Here is a 21,946-nt window from a genome sequence, read left to right as displayed (position 1 = left end):
AACGAAGAGAAAAGGGGAGTATCAAAGGCCAATTTTCACAATGGCCGCACTCTTCCAAATAAAAACAAATGCATTCCAGTTAACAGCTTGCTTACTGCTGAGCCCAACACTGCATATCGTTTGGTTGCTAGCAGCACTCACTTCAGATCTGTCATTGTTCATATTTGGTCATCTACAGCAGCCTCCATAGAAACAGAAATGAAACCAAGAATTGAACATTTATTTATAATGTAAAGTAAAATTATTTTGCCAAGTGTCACAGCCAAGTATTGACAGGAAATTCAGCCAGAATTCACGGGGAAATGAATTTTCTGACAAGTTTTAGATTTCAGCATCCCATATTTTCAGGCAAAATGGACGTAAGAGGAGCTGTTCTTGGCAGGAGACCAATTCCCTTCCTTCCACTGGAAGGTCTTTGTTCCTGTTACTAGTGACTCATTGGATTACCTCAGTTACGTCCCTTTACCACGGTGGGTCTTTGTTTCTCCACACCCCCAGATAATACCTACAAAAGATCTGAGGTTCCTAGATAAGCAGTATTTCAGGAGAAGTTGGCATTCGTATCTAATGAAATCTATGACATCATTTATCGCAGTTCTCCTTGTAGTTAGAGCCCACAGAGAGCTTGTGTTGCTTCTTAGCACTAGCCTTTGAGAGTACAAACACCACTAGTAATCTCAAGGGTTATTAAAATTTGAAGCAGGCTTCAGAGCTACCCTGCAATAACTAAACTGCCATACTTACAAAAGGCTATTTCAAAATAAGTTTAATAGGGACCTTCCTTCGCAACAGAGCACATGCTGGGGGCAAAAAAGGAAGAATGGTACGACAGATATGAGATGTCCGATTTTAGTTTGACCCATGGTTGCCGTGCCCTGGAATTCCATACACTCTCAGAAAAACACACGGCTGTATCTCGATTAGGAAAGACTCATGAACTACAGTTAGTGCTGAGTCGGATTCAGGTCCCCTTCCCAATTGTCATATCTGCCTCTCCGTAATCTGGCTTCTCCTGCTTCCTGCCCTCACCCCCAACCCACTCACTCGAGATGCACATCTTTTTCATTACGTGGTATACCCATACAGGCTGCCCACAAAGTCCTCCAGACGCACTCCAAGAGGTCACGTGTGCTCACTTTATGTGGTTTGTGACATGTGAACGTTGGCACCACAGTGAAAATGGCACATAATTCAGGAATTCTCCGAAACACTCCATATAATCAGAATTCAATTTTCCTCTCATAAGAAAACAGGTTTTTTTCCTCCTATGTGTCCACTAGATGTTAATAAGCACAGCTTCCTCTTTGCAGAGTTCTGTTCATCTTGCTAAAGATTATCACAGAAATTAGAGTGCCTTGCTGGGCTTTGGGGTACTCTGTCTCTCTTTGGTTTCAATGCATTCCACCAATCTCCCCAAATTTTATATTTCCTTTCCCATACGCCCATACAAGTCTCTCTGTTCCTTGTCCACTCTTCCCTCTGATTTACCACCGAGAAAATCCTTATTGGTTTTGCCCACATGTTAAGTTTTAGAAAGGGAAACGTGTATGGCCAGAGCCTTGTCTTAGAAGACAGAAAAGGACAGTAAACACTAGGAGAGGACAGGATTGAGGATGCCTCCTCAACAAAACAGTTGCTCCAGCAGAAGAACTGTGGGAAAATGCAGAGAGAGCAAAACCGAGGGTTACAGGCCACTCCTGCATCTGACCGCTATTAACTCGTCACAAATCTGGCAGGCAAGATGGTATAGCAGCGACCTTGGGACACTCGGAAGTGGCAGAGGTGGTCATGGTCTTTCAGGCTTGTTACTCCTGCTATTGCATTCCCAGCTCATCAAACCAAGCAGCAGATGTAAACCCAGAGGGGCAATGGAAGCTACAGGAGGGGCTGGGGGGGCCAGAGCCAGACAGGACACAGAGAAGGCAAATTCTGTTTCCAAAGGAGCACAAGAGGAGAGTGGTCTGAGGCTGTTCGTTCACATACACCATCTTTTATCATCTCAATTAGACCAGAAAGTTTCCCGAGGATGGAACCAAGGCCTCTCTGACTCCCAAACCCACATTCTACCACTGCCCAGCATCCACATTTGACTAAGTGAGTGTCGTGTGTTTGTGAGGCTGGGGGCCAGGGTAGAAACAGGAGCACTGAGATTCTAAATCTTGGAGGCTCTTTTCTGAGAGTAATAGTTAAGACTTAACAGCATTTACCTTGCTTGGAGTGAACAGGCCCAGTTCCAATCACAGTTCTGCCTCTGATTGTGTAGGCTTTGGGCAAATGGCTTAAGCTTCTTACACTTCAATTTCTTCAGCTTCAAAGTGGAGCTGTTTTGAGGTTTAAATGGCAGAGTGTATTTCAAACACTTAGCCTGGAGAGTGGCATATAGTAAGGACTTAATAAACATTATTATTATCACATTCACTATCCATTGTTTGAGAGTTGGCAGCCATATACACTTGTGAATGAGAAGCTTATACCAGCAGGGATAAGAAGAAATACCAGGAGGTCTGGAGTTGTCAGAAGTCCCAGCTATCGGTTTCATGGCCAGCACCGGCCTTGGAAACTTGACCACTTCCGACTCTCTAAGTCTCGCTTTGCCAAAAAAGTGCCACCCTCCACCCAGCCCCCATCCCAGTCTCTGCAGGTCCCTACTGGAGAGGGAAGAATATTTTTCTAATTCCAAAACTGAGGTACATGGCCTGACAAGTATAGTCAAGTCTATAAGGGGACAATGCACAGAGTATTTCAATATGGTTCTAGTTTAGCTATTCTGAGAAATGGGCCTAGGGGGCCTGCTAGACAGTAAAAGGGCCTGCCTGTCCCTCTGCAATTCATGCACCTCTACTGCCCAGGTGGCTGACACCTATTTCCACAGGACATCCTTTGGGTAAAGATAGTGGGTTACCGCACTATTTAATAGGGGGTGGGGGTGGCGGGTGGGTAAGGAGTATGATCAGCCTTTGGCACCTTGGAGTGAACCAATCGTCAGGTCATCTAAAAGAACTCCTAGGGGCACCTGGGTGGCTCAGTCGGTTAAGCGTCTGCCTCCGGCCCAGGTCAGGATCTCAGGGTCCTGGGATGGAGCCCCACATCTGGCTCTCTGCTCAGCGAGGAGCCTGCTTCTCCCTCTCCCTCTGCCTGCCTCTCTCTCTCTCTTTTTCTCTGTCAAATAAATAAATAAAATCTTTCTTAAAAAACTAAAAAATAAATAAAAGAACTCCTAATAGGGTCTTAGGGAGACATGGCAAGGAGAGTAATGGACTAGATTTCTAAACTGAAATGCTACCGGAACATGGTGTCACCTGGGCACCTGGTATGCAGAAATGGAGAAGGGGAAATCAATTAAGTGCAGGACAGGTTTGATAGTTGCTCTGATTCTTAACTGGGCCCCTGCCCCAGCCCCTACCCCACAGTCAGACTTCAAAACCTAAGACTGGTTTTGCCCCTGCAAACTTCAAGGCTGCGGAGCCTCAGGATGTCACCCCCACCAGCCTGGGTTCAGGGTGGCAGGAACGCAGGGGTGGGGACCGAGGGCCGTGACCGCTTTTTTTTTCTCGAAATCCCCACCAGGGCCCAGAGTAGTACGCTCCCCTAAGAGTTCATCACGTGCACAGCCCCAGCTTCTCAAACCCGACCCCAAGCCTGTGGTCCCGGACGCCCGGGTGGTTTTTAGGGTTTTCTTTCTTTATTATTTCCCTTCTTGTTCTCCACAGTTGGTGATTTTCTGCAGAAAAACGGCTGAGAAAAAAGAACCTATTTCATTTCCAGTTCCCATCACCGCGATTTCCACATGGACGTGACGTTGGGCCAGCTTCCGAAATGCCCAGGTGACTCACGCGGGGACACCCGGGGGCGGGGCTCAGGAGTTTCTCGCGCGGGGGGCGGAGCGGAGCGGAGCGGGGCGGGGCGGAGCTGAACGGGGCGGGGCGGGGGGGGGCGGAGCGGGACGGGGCGGGGCGCCATTCGCCTTCTGAGCCTCCCGCGCCTCCCGCGCCCCCCCTGCGCCCCCTGGCGGCCGGCGGCCCGCGGCTCTCGGCGCCGGGCCCGGCGTCACGTGACTGGAAAGTCCCTGGGTGGAAATCCCCGCTCTCCGCCGGCGGTAAAACAGAAAGGGAAAAAGAGAACTGGCAGTCTGCAGTCTTCGCAGCGGGCCAAGTGCAGCGAGCTCGGAGCCCGTGGGGGCGGAGCGGTGACAGCAGCCGCCGGGACAAGTGCGGCGGCGGCGGCGGCGGCGGCGGCGGGCGGCAGCAGGCGCGATCCACACCCCCGGCCGGCCGGGCCAGCGAGCGAGCGCCGAGCCCGACGTCCATGGGGCGCCTCCTCCGCGCGGCCCCGACCCCCGCCTGCGGCGCGCGTCTGCCCTGACCTGGACTGAGGACTTCGGAGGAGGATCGCGCGGCCGGGACAGGTAACCGCCGCGTCCCGTTGCCGTCTGCCACTGGCTCCCGCGGGGCCAGGGCTGCGGATGCGTAATTGGCGGCGACTCGCGGGCTGGCCCCGTCTACCTGGCCTGGGTTTTGCAGCGGTCCTGGAGGGGAGTTTGTTGGCCGTCGGTGCCCACTGTAGGTTTTGAAATGCTAGGAGTCGCGGTCGCCGCGCCAGATGTTCGGGTGACAGCTCTGGAATCCTCCAGCCAGCTGTTCCTTTTAATCCTGCCAAGAACTTAAGCTGCAGCAGACTGCTGGCGAGGAGCCTCCGGACTCCTAGGTCGGGTGGTCCTTGGGGTTTCGCTCCTTTTCGTGCCTTTTGTATTTTTAAATCGAGCTCTGGATGCTGTTGGACACGTAGACCTTGCAGAACCGCTGTGGCTTCTTCCCAGATTGTGCAGCAGCAGCCCACCGCCGGTGGCATGTCGTGGAGGGGCACAAAACCCGGCGCGGGTGGGGGACTCCGCCAGCCAGCCTGTCCAGGGTCAGCTTGCAGACGCTGGGAGTGAAGTGCAGGGAGGTGGGTGGGGTCGAGGGACAGTGCTGATCTTCAGTCGCTGCAGTGGAAGAGAAGAAGTGTGCACGTTAAAGTGGGTCGTCGGCCTGCTTTTCGGGTGCTCCAGTTTACAGTGATCTGCAGGCCCCTGCCCCAGCCCCTACCCCACAGTCTGACAGTCTTTGTCAGCCCCCCGGGGCGTCCCACATCCTGCCACCTGGCCTCTCAGGAAAGCAGTGGTATTAAGTAAGGAAGGAGCTCAGCTCTTTTGAGACCGCTTTGTTTTCAGTTCTCCCTGCGTCTGATCTTCTTTCCTTGGAAAGCTGGTCTCTGGTCAAGGGTCTCAGGGCAGCATGTGGGGAGCACCGTTGTTCATTCAACAGTCCTCTGGACCATAGCCTGAGTGTCCCCAATTATTGAGCAGCTGGTTACTGCTCCATTCTCATTGTCTAAGGTGCTTCTTTGATTTTTGCGATTCTTTGTACAATTTTCGAAATTTCGGAGGGATACCTTCCAAAACTGCGATGAGGCATTTGTTGATAAAAAGTCAGTGAGGTAAAAAATGTAAAGGAAATGTTAAGGGTGATAGCATATGTCTGTACCTATAAGGATGTTACAGTCATAGGTCAGGAACATTTATTCTTTAATCTTAATGAGAACTGGGAATTTGGAGGGTGGGTTTTGATTCTTTTAAGGAGACGGTTCTGCAATCTGTGCAAGGCTAAACCTATGAAGGAGATAACCCTGGGCTATCTGGTACTGACATTTGCATGTCTTGCCTAGGGCTTACAACTCTCACCATTTGAGGTCTTGGCTGAAAGATCTTTAAGTGAGAAGAGAATAATAGGAGACTCAGAAAAACAAAAAAGCAACACCTCGCTTGTTTCAAATCTTTTCACTTCCCACCTCTTCCCGTCTGAGAGCAGCAAGCCCAGCGGCCACAGGGGTGATGTTGTGGGAATAGCGAGGGGCAGGTGTTGGGAGATCTGGCGTCTGGGCAAAGCTGTCTGCCCAGGATGGCGTGGAACCTGAGCAGGACCTGTACTTCTGTTGTCTTGGCTGCAGACGGGGAATAAGGTCATCTTGGATTTTTAGCCCCAGCGTCAAGCATGGCCCTCAACCTTCAGTAGGTTGGTCAGGCCGTGCTTTTTGAGTGATGGACAGATGAATGGGTGACATTGCGAGACGCTGGCCATGCCACAAAGTGGAAATGGGTGTATTGTTTTTATCCCCTCGTTGTGCTTGTGGTCCTGCTCTAATTTTGCCCAGTTCCACCTTCAGGGAATGTCTGACGGCAGAGGAAAAATTACCAACTGACCCAGAGAATTACTTCCCCCAGGCCTCAGTGGCAAGCAGATTAGGAGTCGTGATCCAAAACTATCACCAGAAAGCAACCTTGGGGTCATCTAGTCCAACCTCTCTACTTTGAGTGCATCGCAAGAATTTAAACCACTTCATCAATGGCTTTAAGAGAGCCTAGACCCACCCAGCAGTGGCTTCCCTAAAAATCTAGGTTTCTTCTCACTCTTGCATAGGTTTAAGGTCTTCCTCAACTAAAAGCTTGCCCTGGCGAATAGTGTGATACAGGAGTGAGATTAACAATCGCCATGAAACTTCCTAGGGAATATCTTCGTGTCTGAAGCCATCTTTGTCTTCATCTTGGAAACCAAGATGTATAATGAGGCACCCTGCGAAGGCTTGTGAACGACAGCTGGCTTTCCACACATCTCCACACTGAAAGGATCCCATGTTGCGTCAATTCACAACATCCCAGGCTGTTGGCATGGGTTGTAGATGCCGTGTTTTGTCCCCTACTTCCTTCATTTGTCCTGAGTGTCCCCCTGGCCATCTTTCCTTGCCTGCTTCCAGACTTTTATTTCCTTCCACCAGTGGATTATGCTTGAAGATCTCAGGGTGAAAACAGGGTGGGAAATGCATCTGAGTGTTGGTGCCTGGAGGATGATAATAAATGTGGTTGGCAGTTGAGTTGGAATAATGGAACTCTGATGCCTGCTCTTGGAAGTGTAAAATTTATTCTTCTGTTATTGTTATAATTCTATTTCTCATTCTGATGTTGTGAAGTTCAATGGAGAGGTTCCAAAAGACTTATTGTTTGCTCTTAAAATTGCAAAGCATCTTACTGGAAATATGCTTTTTCATTGGCTATAACATATTCAGTTTTAACCTTTTTAAGTATTATAATACATTTTATAAAGGAGCTCTTTATAAATATTTCTCTTTGGGGCTAAAGAGGAAACTCTAAGCAGCAGCCTAGGTGACAACATAAAATCGCCAGATTTTTCGCAAAACATTTACTTTGCAGTATAGGAAGTGAGGGAGGGCTTAGAAGAGATAAATCAAGGCTTTGCCTGAGAGCAAGGGTTGCTGAGCAGTGGTCTTAGGGGAGGAGCCTACAGACTTGTCAGGGCTGCCTTGTGGCCGTCACTGGCATTCAGAGCTCCTAAGACCCAGAGGCGGTGTCAGGGGGGCATGAGAACCAGATGGGAGTTTGTTGGTTATGAGGTGCAGTACCTGGTGCTGACAGATAGGCTTGGCTCCCTGACAAACGTTACTGAAAACACGGGTTATTCCCCTCCTCCTCAGTACCCCCCCCCCCGCCTTCCTTCTCTTGTTTAGACTAATCTTTAAAAATGATGTAACTTACAACAGTCCAGTGTGAGTTAATCTTGGGGGCCAGCTCGTATCCTGGGAGTAGAGGTGACTAAGAACTTTTGCCTACAGATTAGGGTAATGACAAGATCAAACACTGGGGTTTCCTGCAGGCAGGTGTATAGGAGTGGTATCAAAGCCGGGCTAACGGAATGGGTTTTTCTCCCCTCCTCTTCAGGTGTTGCAGAGCACAATGGCTGAACAACTCCTTCCCCAGGCTTTGTATTTGAGCAACATGCGGAAAGCTGTGAAGATACGAGAGAGAACTCCAGAAGACATATTTAAGCCTACCAATGGGATCATTCACCATTTTAAATCCATGCACCGATACACACTAGAAATGTTCAGAACTTGCCAGTTTTGCCCACAATTTCGGGAGATCATCCACAAAGCTCTCATTGACAGAAACATCCAGGCCTCCCTCGAAAGCCAGAAGAAGCTCAACTGGTGTCGAGAAGTCAGGAAGCTGGTGGCACTGAAAACGAATGGTAAGAAGCTTTTGTCTAAGGCTTGGCCCCCACGGTGCTGGGTCCCCATTCATTAAATAGTAATAGCGCTGGCCCAGACTCAAGTCTCTTGAGAGCATAGATCCCTTAGTATAGAATACTCTATAGAAGGCATGTGATAAAAGCAAGCTTGTTTTGCCAGTATTTTTAGGAAGGATATTTCACAATTGTGCGTATTAGAGAGGAGAGCCGCCTGAGGCTTGAGGAATGCATTTCTAAACACCGTGCCTCCCATTGGAGGACTTAAGTATCTAATTTTTGTGGCTGTTTGTGTAATCATTTGTAAAATACCCTTTCCTGGCCAGTAATGGAAACATTAAAAGGCTTTAAGTTCAAAAGGAGAGCGTGGTGTGGAAACTAGTATTATTATTGTTTCCCACTATCATTAGAAAATGCTCCTAATGATGACCTTACACGTCTTGCATTGATGGCATTTTAGGGCTTAGCCAGTGAATGGCTGTTGTCTGCCTTCCCCTTACCTAGCTTCTGTTGGGTTGGGTCCAGTGACATGACATAGAAAGATACTTGAGATTTTTAGCACAGACTTTAGACCTCTACTTCATTATTTTTAGGAATCCCTGGTTCTGAATTTCTTGCTGTCTCTCTGTATCTGCCCAATGGCCCTTTACCAATAGTAGCTATTTCCTGTTTTAAACTTTACTGTTTTGTGTTTTTGACTATTTCCTTTGAGCAAGAGTGTGTGTATCATGGCCACATCCAAGCACACTACTTCATGCAGATACAAAATCCTACATTCTAATGTTGCTAATTATTACAAGAAGCAAGTAGATTGTCCACGATCAATTAAATGCTTATAGTCGAGATGAGGGCAGGAATCAGGTTCTTACATAAGTAACAGTTCTTCCTTAAGACCACCTCGATCAAAATAATACATCTAAGCACAGAAATCCTTGTTGACAAAGAGAGGATAAGAGTATTAATTAACTTAGTTGGTACATTAACCTTGGCCATTTTTGAGTTGGGTAGTGTGGAGTGATTGGAGATAGGTATTTTGCGGTGTTCCCGGGGGTGGGGGGTGTCTTGAGCATTACTTCAACGTCTTGCCTCTACTTTTGAAGCACAGATTCTTAGAAACAAAGGTAGAATGAAAACTGGGGAGAGCTAGTGTTTACATTTTTCTTGGCCTTAAATCAAGTGATGCGTAGAAGTGGGTAATTATGTTAAGTCATCATCAAGAGGTTTATATTCCTGACAGTTGTGGTTTTAACTGTCTCCCATTTTGTTACAAGAAAGAAACGGAGTGAAGTCTGGGAGAGTTGGAAACAGAGAGATTCTGCCAAACTAGAGATGTGGTAGGAAGAGGAAAACCTTCTTATCATTAACAGAATTAACTGACATTTTAGGTTGAACTACTCCTTTAAGAAAACAATGGCTATAAATAGTAAACACTTGTTTTGCAAAGACATGTCATTAAAGTCAGCAAAGATTCATGCTACAAATAAAGCTACAAAAGCAAGTGCAGCTTGATAACATTTTCTGGGATATAGAAATGTGGGGGCTCAGATCCTCTTTATGTCCCCCCTTTCAAGAAAATTCCTTAAAATTCTGGAAAAGGAAAAAAAAAGATATTTAGGGGAGGGGGATAGAAAAGGGACTTTTACTCTCTGGCTTTTATTAAGCACTTTTTTTTTTTTTTTAACCCTTCTCCTCTAGGAGGGTTCTACAAAGTCAGTGGTCTGTTTGGGCAGGGGGTGATTCACAAGTTTGCATTTGAGGATATGAGACTGCGGTGAATGAGGAAGGGAGTAGGTGGCATAAAATTGAAACTTGATGTGAAAAATTCCAGCGTCTATTGGCTGCCGCGATTTCACTTGTATAATGAGTAGCCCTATTCCAGCTCACCCTGACCACACCCACTTGGAAAGTCCAGGGCGCCCTTAGCAGTTTAAATGTCTACACACCAGAACAAAAAGTACAATAGCTGTTGCTCAATTGCTAGTCAAATAACTTAGCGCTGGGGAATTCCAGATGTTGCTTAGGGAATTTTGTACTGGTGCATCTCAATAAAGAACTGAAAGTAAGCACCAGAAGAAGAAAAAAAAGCCTTATCTTTGCTCTAGATTTTGCAAAGGGGAAATTTCAACAGAATGCAATCGTTGCCACACTTCTGCCAACACAAAAGGCTGAGCGATCTTTTTTTTGTTCATTCTTGTGAATACTTACTTAGCTCATCTTTCCGTATGTTTGAATTGCAGGGATATGAGCTGTGGATATAAATGCTTGAGGGGTTTTCTTTGTTGTTTTGTTTTTGTGTTGTTTTTTTTTTTACAGTTTGACTCTGAAGAGTTGATAAGAAATTTCAAAAAATGTTGATGAACCCTACTTGTAGAGTAATGTAAGAAAACAGTTGAACTCTTTATAAAAACAGTGGTGCACTTGGCCACAAGATATTAAGGAGTTGACTTTTTTGGTATCAAACATTCCCCCCAAATGTTTATTGTTTGGGGGTTGGAAAAAAGGCAGTCTCTTGAATTGTGGGTTTTAACCTATGAAAGTAACAAATTAATGGAGTAAAATTAGACCTGTTTCTCCCAATGCTCAAAGGCAGGCTGAGGAGGTAATGTGGTGTTCTCGATCCCACTTTATAAGCCAGGAGAGGAAACTCCCAGGCCCCAGAGGCCTCAGTGGAATGGTCAAGTCATTTACCACTGAGTCATAGCCAGAGACCGTCCCTGTCTAGTAAATGGAGCCAAGCCAGCTTCCTGGCTTATGCATGTTACCCTGTGTGTTCCCTCTAGAGCCACAGAGGGATAGGGCCAGTGTCTTGGCCAAAACATCAAGGAGTGCTAGAACGGGATGGACTTTAGAGCTCATAATCCAATACCCTCATTTCACAAAGAGAAAAAAAAAAACACTCAGAAGCGGAGGAATTTCCCCCAAGGTCCCATCTAAACCAGTTAGGGCAAGCCAGGCTAGAACCAAGGTCCCCTGATAATCAGTCCCTGGCCCCTTTGCTCTGTTGTTGTCAGTCATTAAAAATAAGAGTGAAAAGAGTGTGGTGTTTTTTTTTTTTTTCCTTAAAGCTGTCATCACCTTGTGAAATGTTCTCAGTTGGCTGTTGGACTAAGAAAGTAAACCGTTTGTATCTCTCACATGCCCCTTTGGGTCCCCCGTACTAGGCAGCAGGGCTGGTGCATTCTAAAAAACCTTTGCGAGGCCTTTGATGTGTGTGGCTTCTGTCCTCAGGTGATGGCAACTGCCTGATGCATGCTGCTTCTCAGTATATGTGGGGTGTTCAGGACACAGACCTGGTCCTGAGGAAGGCACTCTTCAGCACTCTCAAGGAGACGGATACACGCAACTTTAAATTCCGCTGGCAGCTGGAGTCTCTTAAGTCTCAGGAATTTGTGGAAACGGGGCTTTGCTACGACACTCGGGTATGTTTTGTTCCCCACTGAGTGCCTGTCGCTAGAGCTCCATGGTGGGGAAAGGGTCTCTCGGGCCAGCCCCTGCTCTCAAGGAGCACATGATTTACTAGGTCACATGAACTTAGCTAAGCAAAGCATAGTCCATGGAAAACACCAGAAACCTCCCTGTGGGATGAACCTGAGGCTTTTGTCACCGCTGCGAGGTTTCTGGGCAGCAGATTCCCAGCAGTGGATCTCTTCCTTTTAGCAGAAGGGCTTCTGCTCATGGCCTTTCCTGTGATGTTTTGGTTGCTTTCCAGTGTAATTGCCCTTTGCATGCTTTACTGAGCCTGCCAATCAAATTCAGACATGGGGCTCACCATTCTCAGTCACAGGCTTGGAATTTTTATGCACATTTGGATAAGGGGCTTTGGTGTTAGGCCTCATCAGGGATTTTTTTGAAAGCAGGTGCTGTCCCCATCTTCCCCCACTTTTAAGTTGGCCTTATAGTGGGGAATAAAGTAAAGGAAGAAAACCAAAATGGGGAAAAAAGGGTGATCATTTGAATGATGATTTCCAGAAAGGGGAAAAGTAAGCTGAGTTATATAAATGAATAATTGTAGAGCGAAGTCAGACTGAGTTTTTAATGCATAGTACACTCAATCATGATTTTCCCTTTACCCACTTGTCCTTAGAATTGGACCGATGAATGGGACAGCCTCGTCAAAATGGCATCCACAGACACACCCATGGCCCGAGGTGGACTTCAGTATAACTCTCTGGAAGAAATACACGTATTTGTCCTTTGCAACATCCTCAGAAGGCCAATCATTGTCATTTCAGGTGAGATGCCTGCAGATTGCTTATTTGTATTTGAGTGCTGGTCGGCTTTCATGCTTTTAGCTCTTAGGAAAAAGCGAGGCTGCCCGAGTCACGGGCAATAGTAGCTGAAGGGAATTTGATGAAAATCACCTGAGGGCCTTATTGCTCTTGTTCTTTCCCTGAACAGACAAAATGCTGAGAAGTTTGGAATCGGGTTCCAATTTTGCTCCCTTGAAGGTGGGCGGGATTTACCTGCCTCTCCACTGGCCAGCTCAGGAGTGCTACCGATACCCCATCATTCTCGGCTACGACAGCCAGCACTTTGTACCCCTGGTGACCCTGAAGGACAGCGGACCTGGTGAGTACACTGAGCATGGATTCGCATTTGTAACTGCTGGTAGATACTGGGACGCCCTGTTCCCACTGAACATCGGGCTCTTCTGGCAATAGCCTCGTTTATGTTTATTACTTATTTTTATGTGTCTACAGTGTTCTGTCACGTGCTTGATTAGCAGCAGTAATGCAGTGGCGGTAATTCCTGTGGGTATGGCTTGGAAAGCACTTTCCACAGCTTACTTGCAAGTAGGAGATCTGTGCATACATGTGACTACTGCCCTTTGCTGTATGACCGAGTAAGGTGCGCAGAGCCCTGGCATGGAGTAGGTAAAAATGTCTTGTCAGGTTAGCTATTATTATGATAGCTTCCAGTGGAAGAGGCAGGGTGCAAAGTGCTCTCGGGACGTTATTGCATTTCATTTCATCCTCATGGCGTCCCTATGGACTGTAAGCACCGGGAGTCTTGTTTTACAGATGAGACCTTTGAAGCTCAGAGAGGTAGGCTCAGTAACTTGCCTGATGTCACAGAGCTTGATAGTGGCAAAGTCAGAATTCAGACACATATCAGTCTGGTTCTGAAGTGTGGTGATTTACCCAGCGAGATCCACTGCCTCCAGGCTGCCTAATATTCTCTGAGCTTCCAGAACAAAGCATTTCATATTAGAGTTTAGTGTAGTTTGTTTTCCCATCTGAGTCTGATGGCGGCTAGGTGATACTTTTCCACCCTTTCATTGTATTCTTTCTGTGTTTTCGAAATGTGATCATTATATATGCGGCCTCACACATAATCTCATTTAGTAGAATCATGTGTCGCTTATGTGTTCTTTCTTTCCCTCAGAAATCCGAGCTGTTCCACTAGTGAACAGAGAGCGAGGAAGATTTGAAGACTTAAAAGTTCACTTTTTGACGGATTCTGAAAACGAGATGAAGGAAAAGCTCTTGAAAGAGTACTTGATGGTGATTGAAATCCCTGTCCAAGGCTGGGACCATGGCACCACCCATTTGATCAATGCCGCAAAGTAAGAGTTTATCCTTAGCTCTGTCCTTTGTCGTCTTCAACTGCTTGTACTTCCGCCACATAAGCTGATGCCACCCCAGAGCTCAACCATAAAGTTATTTGAAGCCAGTTTCCTCCAGTGCGAAACAAATTCAGAGTGGTGTATGTGAGTCAGACAGAAAGGATGACTGGAGGCCGTACTAACTTGGGTTTCACGTGGGAACGAGTAATTTCTCCATGGTGACTTTCCTGCACATCTGGATGCTGACAGTCCGAATTGTGGCTTTTAAGTATATTAAACCAAGGATAGTTTTGTTGTGTTTTAATTGCCCTAGTACTAGGCTAGCAAGTGAAAATTCTTGGAAACAAAAACCTTTTTCTCTTGGCTTCTTGGAAAGGACAGACACATCAGACACAGTCGGGGTTGTAGAATGTGTTTATGTGGCAGCCGTATGATTTTTGCCACGTGGAAAGTGGAGGAGAGAGCCAGAGTGCGCATTGTGCGGCTATCCAGATCTTAAACACTGGCTTTATGTTGGAGAGATGCCTGCTTGTAAGGACTTGAAATAGACCAGAGGGGACCACGGAGGCATAGGAGGATCAGTTTCTCAAAGCGGAGGCGGACACGTGCCAGAGGCTCAGAAGTCAGTGGGCAGCGCCTGTGGGTGCGTCTGCTGCTCAGTCACCGCGCGGGGCAGTCCATGCTGATAGCAACCGGGCGCGAGTTTGAGATTAATAACGGCAAGATACAGGCAACAAGGTCCCAAGGTAGTTTGAACTACAACGTAGACTAGTCCCAAATGAACAGCCTACGTAATGCTTTACTAGAAGTTTGATCTCAGAGAAGTTAAAAAGTAAAAGTGACTTTTTAAAAGAGGAATAGAGTAATCTAAGTGTAGAGGCATCCCCAGAATAGCCCTCTCTTTAGAATTATCAGTAATTTGGGGTGGACCAAGATTGATTAAATAAGACTGTGATTTTTGAAATAGTGAAATCTTCTTAGCGGTATTGACTGTGCTATATTGGAGGTGCAGACTCTTTATCATAGGCCTGCATTTCAACGAGTGGTTATCAAGTTATTGCCATAATCCACATTCTAAAAGTTTGCCCTGTGAGCTAATGATGTGAAATCGTGTGTGTGTCTGTGTGTGTCTGTGTTTGTGTGTGTCCGTGTTTGTGTGTGGTCTCATATTTTTCCTTTTGGTCTTTAGGCTAGATGAAGCCAACTTACCCAAAGAAATAAATCTGGTAGATGATTACTTTGAACTTGTCCAGCACGAGTACAAGAAATGGCAGGAGAACAACGAGCAGGAGCGGAGAGAGATGCATGCTCAGAATCCTTTGGAACCTTCCATTCCGCAGCTTTCTCTCATGGACATAAAATGTGAAACCCCCAACTGTCCGTTCTTCATGTCGGTGAACACGCAGCCGCTGTGCCACGAGTGCTCAGAGAGGCGGCAAAAGACCCAGAGCAAATCCTCAAAGCTGCACTCCAAGCCAGGCCCCGAGGTGCTCCCTTGCATGGCCCTCGGGGCCTCCCGGGGCGAGGCCTATGAGCCCGTGGGCTGGAGTCCCGAGGAGCCAGCTGGGGGGCCTCATTCGGCCCCTCCGACAGCACCCAGCCTCTTCCTGTTCAGCGAGACCACTGCTATGAAGTGCAGGAGCCCCGGCTGCCCTTTCACGCTGAACGTGCAGCACAACGGACTTTGTGAGCGCTGCCACAACGCCCGGCAGCTGAACACGGGCCACCCCTCGGACAGCACGAGGCACTTGGACCCCGGTAAGTGCCGAGCCTGCCTGCAGGATGTCACCAGGACGTTTAATGGAATCTGCAGTACTTGCTTCAAAAGGACTACAGCAGAGCCCTCCTCGGGCCTCAACTCCAGCGTTCCTCCTTCCTGTCACCAGCGGTCCAAGTCAGACCCCTCGCAGCTCATCCAGAGTCTCTCCCCACATTCTTGCCACAGAGCCGGGACCGAGGCTCCCTCCGGCTGCCTCTCTCAGGCCACGCGGACTCCAGGGGACAGGACGGGGACGAGCAAGTGCAGAAAAGCCGGCTGCATGTATTTTGGGACTCCAGAAAACAAAGGCTTCTGCACGCTGTGTTTCATCGAGTACAGAGAAAACAAACGTGAGTGAAACGATGGATTTCCTAACCCCCGTTTCTAAACCCCTGGGCTAGGGGCGGTTTTGCTCCTGAGCTGCAAGAAAGCAGCCCCTCTGGGCCGTGGGGGAGAGTGTGGCTGGCCCAGAGGGATGGTCACGTGGAGGCCGAAGACAGGGAAAACCACCTTCCAAAGCCCTGCAGCCCCTCGTAGATAGAGTTTGTAGGTCGTTCGGCGTCCGGCATTTGTGAGGCGGAGTTTAAACAAGACTTCTTTGGACACGTAGGTGTAAATAGAGAAAAGTCCAAAGCGGAAGGGCAGTAGCTGGAGAGAGGGAAGTTTCCGCTGACACTGTGAGAAAACACGGGTGGTCTCAGAAACCTCTCACTTGAAAGAGGGACGGACGGACAGGCAGTTGATGTCTCTGCTTGTTCTGTTACTACATCTGGCTGGTGCAGCAAGTTCAAAAGTGAGACCTTTGTCCAGTCAAAGATGTGTCGATAATAGCATTATTATCGTTTTTTTCTTTGGCTGAATTTAGAAAAGGCCGTGCTCACGGATGCACGGCCCAGGCTGCCCTAACCGGTATCCAGAACTTGTCTGTCTCTCTAACGGCGGTGTCTCGCTCTCCGCTTGGAGACCACCCGTGGCACTGATGAGCTCCACCTCTCTTTTAGATTTTGTCACTGCCTCCGCGAAAGCCAGTCCCACGGCCCCCAGGTTCCAGAATGCTGTCCCCTGCCTGGGCAGGGAATGTGGCACCCTGGGAAGCACGGTGTTTGAAGGATACTGTCAGAAGTGTTTCATCGAAGCTCAGAGTCAGAGATTTCACGAAGCAAAAAGGACCGAAGAGCAATTGGTGAGACATCTTGAGGTACTTCCCCTCCCCGTTGGGCCAGCCCTCCTTGCTGGAGCCCCTGCTTCTGATAGACTTTCCTCCCTGCCAAGTTCGGGGGAAGACTCTGAGGGGGGTGGGGGGGAGAAGTCACTGTGGCCCCCCGGGGCTGGAAGTGCAGTAGCTACTCTTGATTTTCATGGCCTGAGTGTGCTTTAGAATTCATTTAAAAAGTAAATCAAGTCACCCATAGAGTCAGCCATAGAGTAAATCAAACCTCTTCAAGTCTGCAAAAAGCCAGATGCCGAACATAGACGCGGTGATTGGTGGTAGCCACACAGGCGGTTGAGCAAGCTGCAGACTTCAGGAAGTACTCCTTTATCAGGAGACAGGGGGAGGACCGGTGCATCCACACAGCGGCATAGAAGGAAAGCAAACTTTGGTGATGGGTGCCTCTCCTGTTGTTTACAGAAGGGTGGGGATTCTATCTCGAGAAGGGCAGCTTATTACTTACGCAAGCGGAGGCGAGCGGGACCAGCAATCGCAGGCCTCCGGGTCAGGCTCCGCTCGGTGGTTGCGCTTGGCCTCCGTGGGGCCGGGCCTGCTGTCGTGGGACTGGGAGCAGGCGTGCTTGGTGAGCTCCCGGGCACAGACTGCACGTGGGGCTTTGGTTCCCTGGGTCAGGCGGCTGCTCTCCACCCCCACCGCGCTCTTGATAGCACGCGCGCCATCAGACGAGATTGCCTGGTGCTCTCCCTGACCAAAGGGGCCAACAGTTGTCTCTGCTCTTTCCATTCAGAGGTCGAGCCAGCGCAGAGACGCGCCTCGAAGCACGGCGAGCGCCTCCAGGCCCAAGTGTGCCCGGGCCTCCTGCAAGAACATCCTGGCCTGCCGCAGCGAGGAGCTCTGCATGGAGTGCCAGCACCTCGGGCAGCGAGTGGGCGCGGGGGCCCGCCGGGGTGAGCCGGCTCCCGAGGAGCCCCCCAAACAGCGCTGCCGGGCCCCCGCCTGCGATCACTTCGGCAACGCCAAGTGTAGCGGCTACTGCAACGAGTGCTTCCAGTTCAAGCAGCTGTACGGCTGACGGATGCGGCGGGCCGGCCCGGCCCCAGGGACCCTCGAGCCTTAGCCGGCATGGTGCTAGCCCCGAAATACTGCGATGCCGCAGCGGGGAGCTGCGGGCGGCTTCGAGCAGCGGCGGAGCGAAGAGGAGCTCGCGGTCGCGGTCACGGTCGCCGCCAACCTGCCCAGGTGGCCTTGGAGCGAGAGCGAGGCCAGTGACTGGCCGCGGATGGCGTCCGGTCCAGCCCGGGGCTCCTCCTCCTCGCCTCCCACGGAAGGCCAGGAACTTCATGGACTTGGAATGTGTGCCGGGACTGCTTCATCATCTCGGGAGAAAAGGGAGAAGACGCTGGGGTCAGGCGGGCTGGGAACCCCGGAGCCGTACCCCCGCCCAGCCCGACGCCGCCGGGCTCCGAGCCGTGGAGCTGACCCGCCGCGCCCACAGGCCGTCGGCCGCAAGTTCAGGAAGCTCAGGGAGAACGGACGGAAGGACGTATTCAGAGTGTCAGGGGTGAATGGTCTTTCCCTCCCCGCCTCGTCCGTTTCCCGTGGACACGGCAGCCACGGAGCCATCCACAGACTGTGGTTCTGAGGCTGCTGAGACCGAATCAGTTCACACTGAAAAGCAAACCAGCTGCTCTTTACAGTATGCACCTTGGAAAAAATCAGAATATTCTAGTAGGAATATGTGTGACGCTTTTGGGTATCACTGTCTTCACTTCTAAAGAAGTTAGCCTGAACTGAGGTGTGCATAAAAGTGTGTACATTTATAATGTACCCTTATATTATGTATGAGGGTTTTTTTTTATGTTGAAATGCCGCCCTAGAGATTTAAGTAGAAGACTGAATAATAACCTATTTTCTGGTTGTTGTTGGGGCGCCATCTGTATACAGCTTGCATGAATTCAACCAGCTGCCTTGTTAAAGTGAGTTCCCTATTGTGTCTATGTAATTCACTTTATTTATTTTATTTCAAACTTCAAGGGTATTTAAATGAAGACGTTTCTTCTGCTCTGGGTAAAGCGCTTGCTGTAGTGTCTTCTTGAAATAATATATTCACATTGAGTCCTCTTTCAGGCGAGTTCCTGAGTACCTTGGGGATTTGGTCTCTTTGATGTACTGTGGTTGTCTTCCCTAAGAAAGAAGGAATTGCATCAAAGATGTATTCATTAAAAGCTCAGGCTTCTTAATGAAACTTGGGTCAGAGCCTCTTGCTAGCCAGACGGGGAAAAAAAAAAACAAAACTGCTCTCCACGGTAGACAGACGCCTTGAATATCCTACCTCCTTAGAGATAAGATTGGGAAGGAATGGGGATGAGACTGGAGAAGGTCACCGGGACGATGTGACCTTTAATGACAGTTTTATTTGCTGTGTTAACGCTGTGTCCTGGCAGTGACCTCACAACCAGTGGCAGCTTAGCGCTGGGACAGCAAAACCCTGTGACCATGAGCATAAGGAAACTTCTTTCTGTCCTCAGCCTGCAGTTTCTGTTTGCTTTGTGTTGCTGTCCTACCTGTTCTAGAAAAAAAGGGGGAAACACATTGTCCCCAGAGGTAAAGGCTGCCATTTTTTTTTTTTTTTTTTGGGTCTGGAACTTATGACCTGAAAATATGAGCAATCTGTAACTCTACACAGCCTTTACCTGTGTTAACCTGACATGTTTGACACCTCGAGTGCCCTAAGTCTATTTCCTGAACATAAATCTTCATTTTTTTCTAAAGATCTCAAATAAACTTCAGTGTTCATCCAGTAATTCTAAAGTCAACATTTTAATATTTTGTGTGTATCAATATTTTCATTCTTAATGTGAAAAAATGGAATTATTTATACTTATTATAGAAAGCATTTGAAATTTGCACATTTAGTTGTCCCTAATAGAGAGCTGTTTACTCTGTTGGATTCTCTCAAGTTTTCCTAAGTATGTGTAACTTTTCACAAAAGTCAATATTAAAAAATAAATTATTTAAGAACAGATTTTGATGTCTTCTGTTTACAAATGGTGAGAGAAAGGGACCCAAATACTAAGGCCATGTCTCCCAAACAGCTTCATTTCAAGGTACACCTGGACAGTGGACACATGCCCCACCCCCGTGTAGTAAGAGAACTTTGCGAATGTTGTAACGACATGAGGGTAGGGCATCGTTCAACTGCGGGGACACCGAGGCCCACATAGGAGTGGGAAGGGTCCACCCGTCCCATTCCCAGGAGACATTAGGTCCCTGTGCCCTCCAAAGGTTCCTGCTCTCAGCCATCGTGCAGTGCAGAAAAGGAAAGCAGGAGAGAGGAGGAGAGAGAGGCCTGGAAAGACAGAAATACGGGGGAGGAGGGAAGCCTGGTGTAAGATTTCCTAGGTCGGACCTTAGAAGAGGTGACGGATGGCCATGGTGGCTGCAAGGACCGGCAGCACCAAAGTCCTAGGAAATTGTAAAATGACATATTCTTCTACACAATGCAAACACACCCACTGAAGATTGATTGAGGAGGACTGCAGCTCCCGGAATCTACTGTTTTTAAAGCTCCCCAGGAGATTCTGATCATCGGTGGGATTTTAGAACCGTGCTTTAGCAAATCATTCGTGATCCTTTGTTAAGTCACTGTGAGAAATGTTAACACACAAGAAAGTAGAGTATAATGAATCCCCATGTATCCATTATCTGGTTTGGACAACCATCAGCATTTTGCCAAATTTGTTTCATCTTTCACCCCCCCCCCTTTTTTTTTCTGGACGATTTCAAAGCAAATCCCAGCTACATGTGTCCTCACACCCACATATACATGAGTGTGCATCTCTAACTGGTCATTGTTTTTTTTTACAACCACCATTTTTTACACCTAGCTAAATGATTCATAGTGTCATCCAATACTTAAGTACGTACTCGAACTTCTCGGGTTGTCCACTATACAGACATAGTCCTATTGCTTTGGGTTGCTGGAAATAAAAGAGCTTAAGGCTCTTTTATTCTGTAACATTTTTTCATTTTTCATCCTATTAATTTGTTGGGGCAATTGGGTCATTTGTTCTGTAGAAGGGCCCACATTCTGTATTTGGCTGACTGCTTTCTTACGGTGCCATTTAGCTTGTTCTTCTATAATGTACTTTGGATTCAATTCTGGTTCAATGAGACAAGAGTCATGCCCAGGTGGTGCCATGTGTCCCATCGAGTCCCAACCTGTGGGAGCTACATGAATGCCAACCCAGAGACATCATAAAGCCTCAAATTCACCTCTTCCCTTTTTGTCCATTCTTCCTCCCATCTGTCACCCAGCATTAAAAATGACAATTCTTCAATCAGCATGATGAACATAAGCATTTGACCATAAGTCATCAGGATTTCTAAAATAGGAAGTGACTTATAATTAGCAAATTATCTCTGACTCAGAAGAATGGCACATAGGGAGATAGGGCAGGTTTGGAGGACAGCAAGGGAGCGTCGGGGATGGGCCTCTGCAGATGGGGGGTGCCTATAAAACATACGCATAATTTTATGTCAGGGTATGTACATTATTTTTCTGAAATGGAGCCAATCAGTGGCCTTCTTCAGAGTCTCAAAGAAATGGATGATTTTCCAAAAAGGCCAAGAACCTCAGCATAAGGAAGGCTGAGAAACAAGACTTGGGAGGAACTGATCTTTGCTTCCAGTTCTGCGAATGTCACCCACATACCACACAAAGGTGGAAGTTCATATCATCCAAAATTGAACTCCTAATATTCTATCCCTGCCCCCTTCTTCCCATGCTCAGAAAAGGGCATTGTCTGCCCAGCCACTCTAGACTTTTTCCCCCTCCTCCCACATCCAAACTTCAAGAAGTGTATCTCCAAAGTGTCTCTCACATTCACTCCTCGAGTCTATCCTGCCACTCTGGCGCGGGCCCTAGCCTCCTTCTGTCTTTTTGGCTCCACTCTCCCCTTTCCAGCCCACTCTCTCACGTAACTTTACTGCTCACCTATGTTTGTAAACCAGAGACCTGGTGATGCATCTCCTCTAATTAAAACTCCCTGATGGTTGGGGCGCCTGGGTGGCTCAGTTGGTTGGGCGACTGCCTTCGGCTCAGGTCATGATCCTGGAGTCCCGGGATCGAGTCCCGCATTGGGCTCCCTGCTCGGCAGGGAGTCTGCTTCTCCTTCTGACCCTCCCCCCTCTCAGGTGCTCTCTCTCATTCTCTCTCTCTCAAATAAATAAATAAAATCTTTAAAAAAATGATTTAAAAAAAAAAAAAAAACACTCCCTGATGGCTTTCCCAAAGCTGGCTGCATGCAACAGGAGGTGCAGGAAGAAAGTAGGAAACCTCTGAGTTCATTTGGCGAATATTTGATACATGAATA

The 21,946-nt window shown here is 48.1% G+C and overlaps 1 protein-coding gene across 2 annotated transcripts; it reads left to right on the top strand.

The window, feature by feature from the left end:
* The first annotated feature begins 4,142 nt into the window (after positions 1-4,142).
* TNFAIP3 (TNF alpha induced protein 3) lies at positions 4,143-19,590 on the top strand. Of its 2 annotated transcripts, none has more exons than XM_021693167.2 (9): positions 4,143-4,405; positions 7,769-8,078; positions 11,304-11,494; positions 12,160-12,307; positions 12,474-12,644; positions 13,461-13,641; positions 14,831-15,750; positions 16,402-16,583; positions 17,359-19,590. In XM_021693167.2, exons 2-9 carry the CDS (start codon positions 7,784-7,786, stop codon positions 17,641-17,643), a joined length of 2,373 nt encoding a protein of 790 aa, XP_021548842.1. In that variant the 5' UTR covers positions 4,143-4,405; positions 7,769-7,783; the 3' UTR covers positions 17,644-19,590. The 2 variants fall into 2 exon arrangements, with proteins under 2 accessions (XP_021548842.1, XP_021548841.1); XM_021693166.2 differs by having other exon boundaries at positions 4,349-4,405; positions 16,402-16,598.
* The last annotated feature ends 2,356 nt before the right edge of the window (positions 19,591-21,946 follow it).

Source organism: Neomonachus schauinslandi, chromosome 8, assembly GCF_002201575.2.
Source record: "Neomonachus schauinslandi chromosome 8, ASM220157v2, whole genome shotgun sequence".
NCBI lineage: Eukaryota > Metazoa > Chordata > Mammalia > Carnivora > Phocidae > Neomonachus > Neomonachus schauinslandi.
The sequence above is the reverse complement of the archived record's forward strand: the minus strand, read 5'-3'. Positions and strand labels throughout refer to the sequence as shown.

Excerpts from the sequence above, each read along its gene's own strand:
- TNFAIP3 (XM_021693166.2), top strand. The coding sequence starts at position 7,784 with ATGGCTGAACAACTCCTTCCCCAGGCTTTGTATTTGAGCAACATGCGG. Across the intron at positions 12,645-13,460 it reads CCTGAAGGACAGCGGACCTG|AAATCCGAGCTGTTCCACTA; the intron begins GTGAGTACACTG and ends TCTTTCCCTCAG. Across the intron at positions 16,599-17,358 it reads AATTGGTGAGACATCTTGAG|AGGTCGAGCCAGCGCAGAGA; the intron begins GTACTTCCCCTC and ends CTTTCCATTCAG.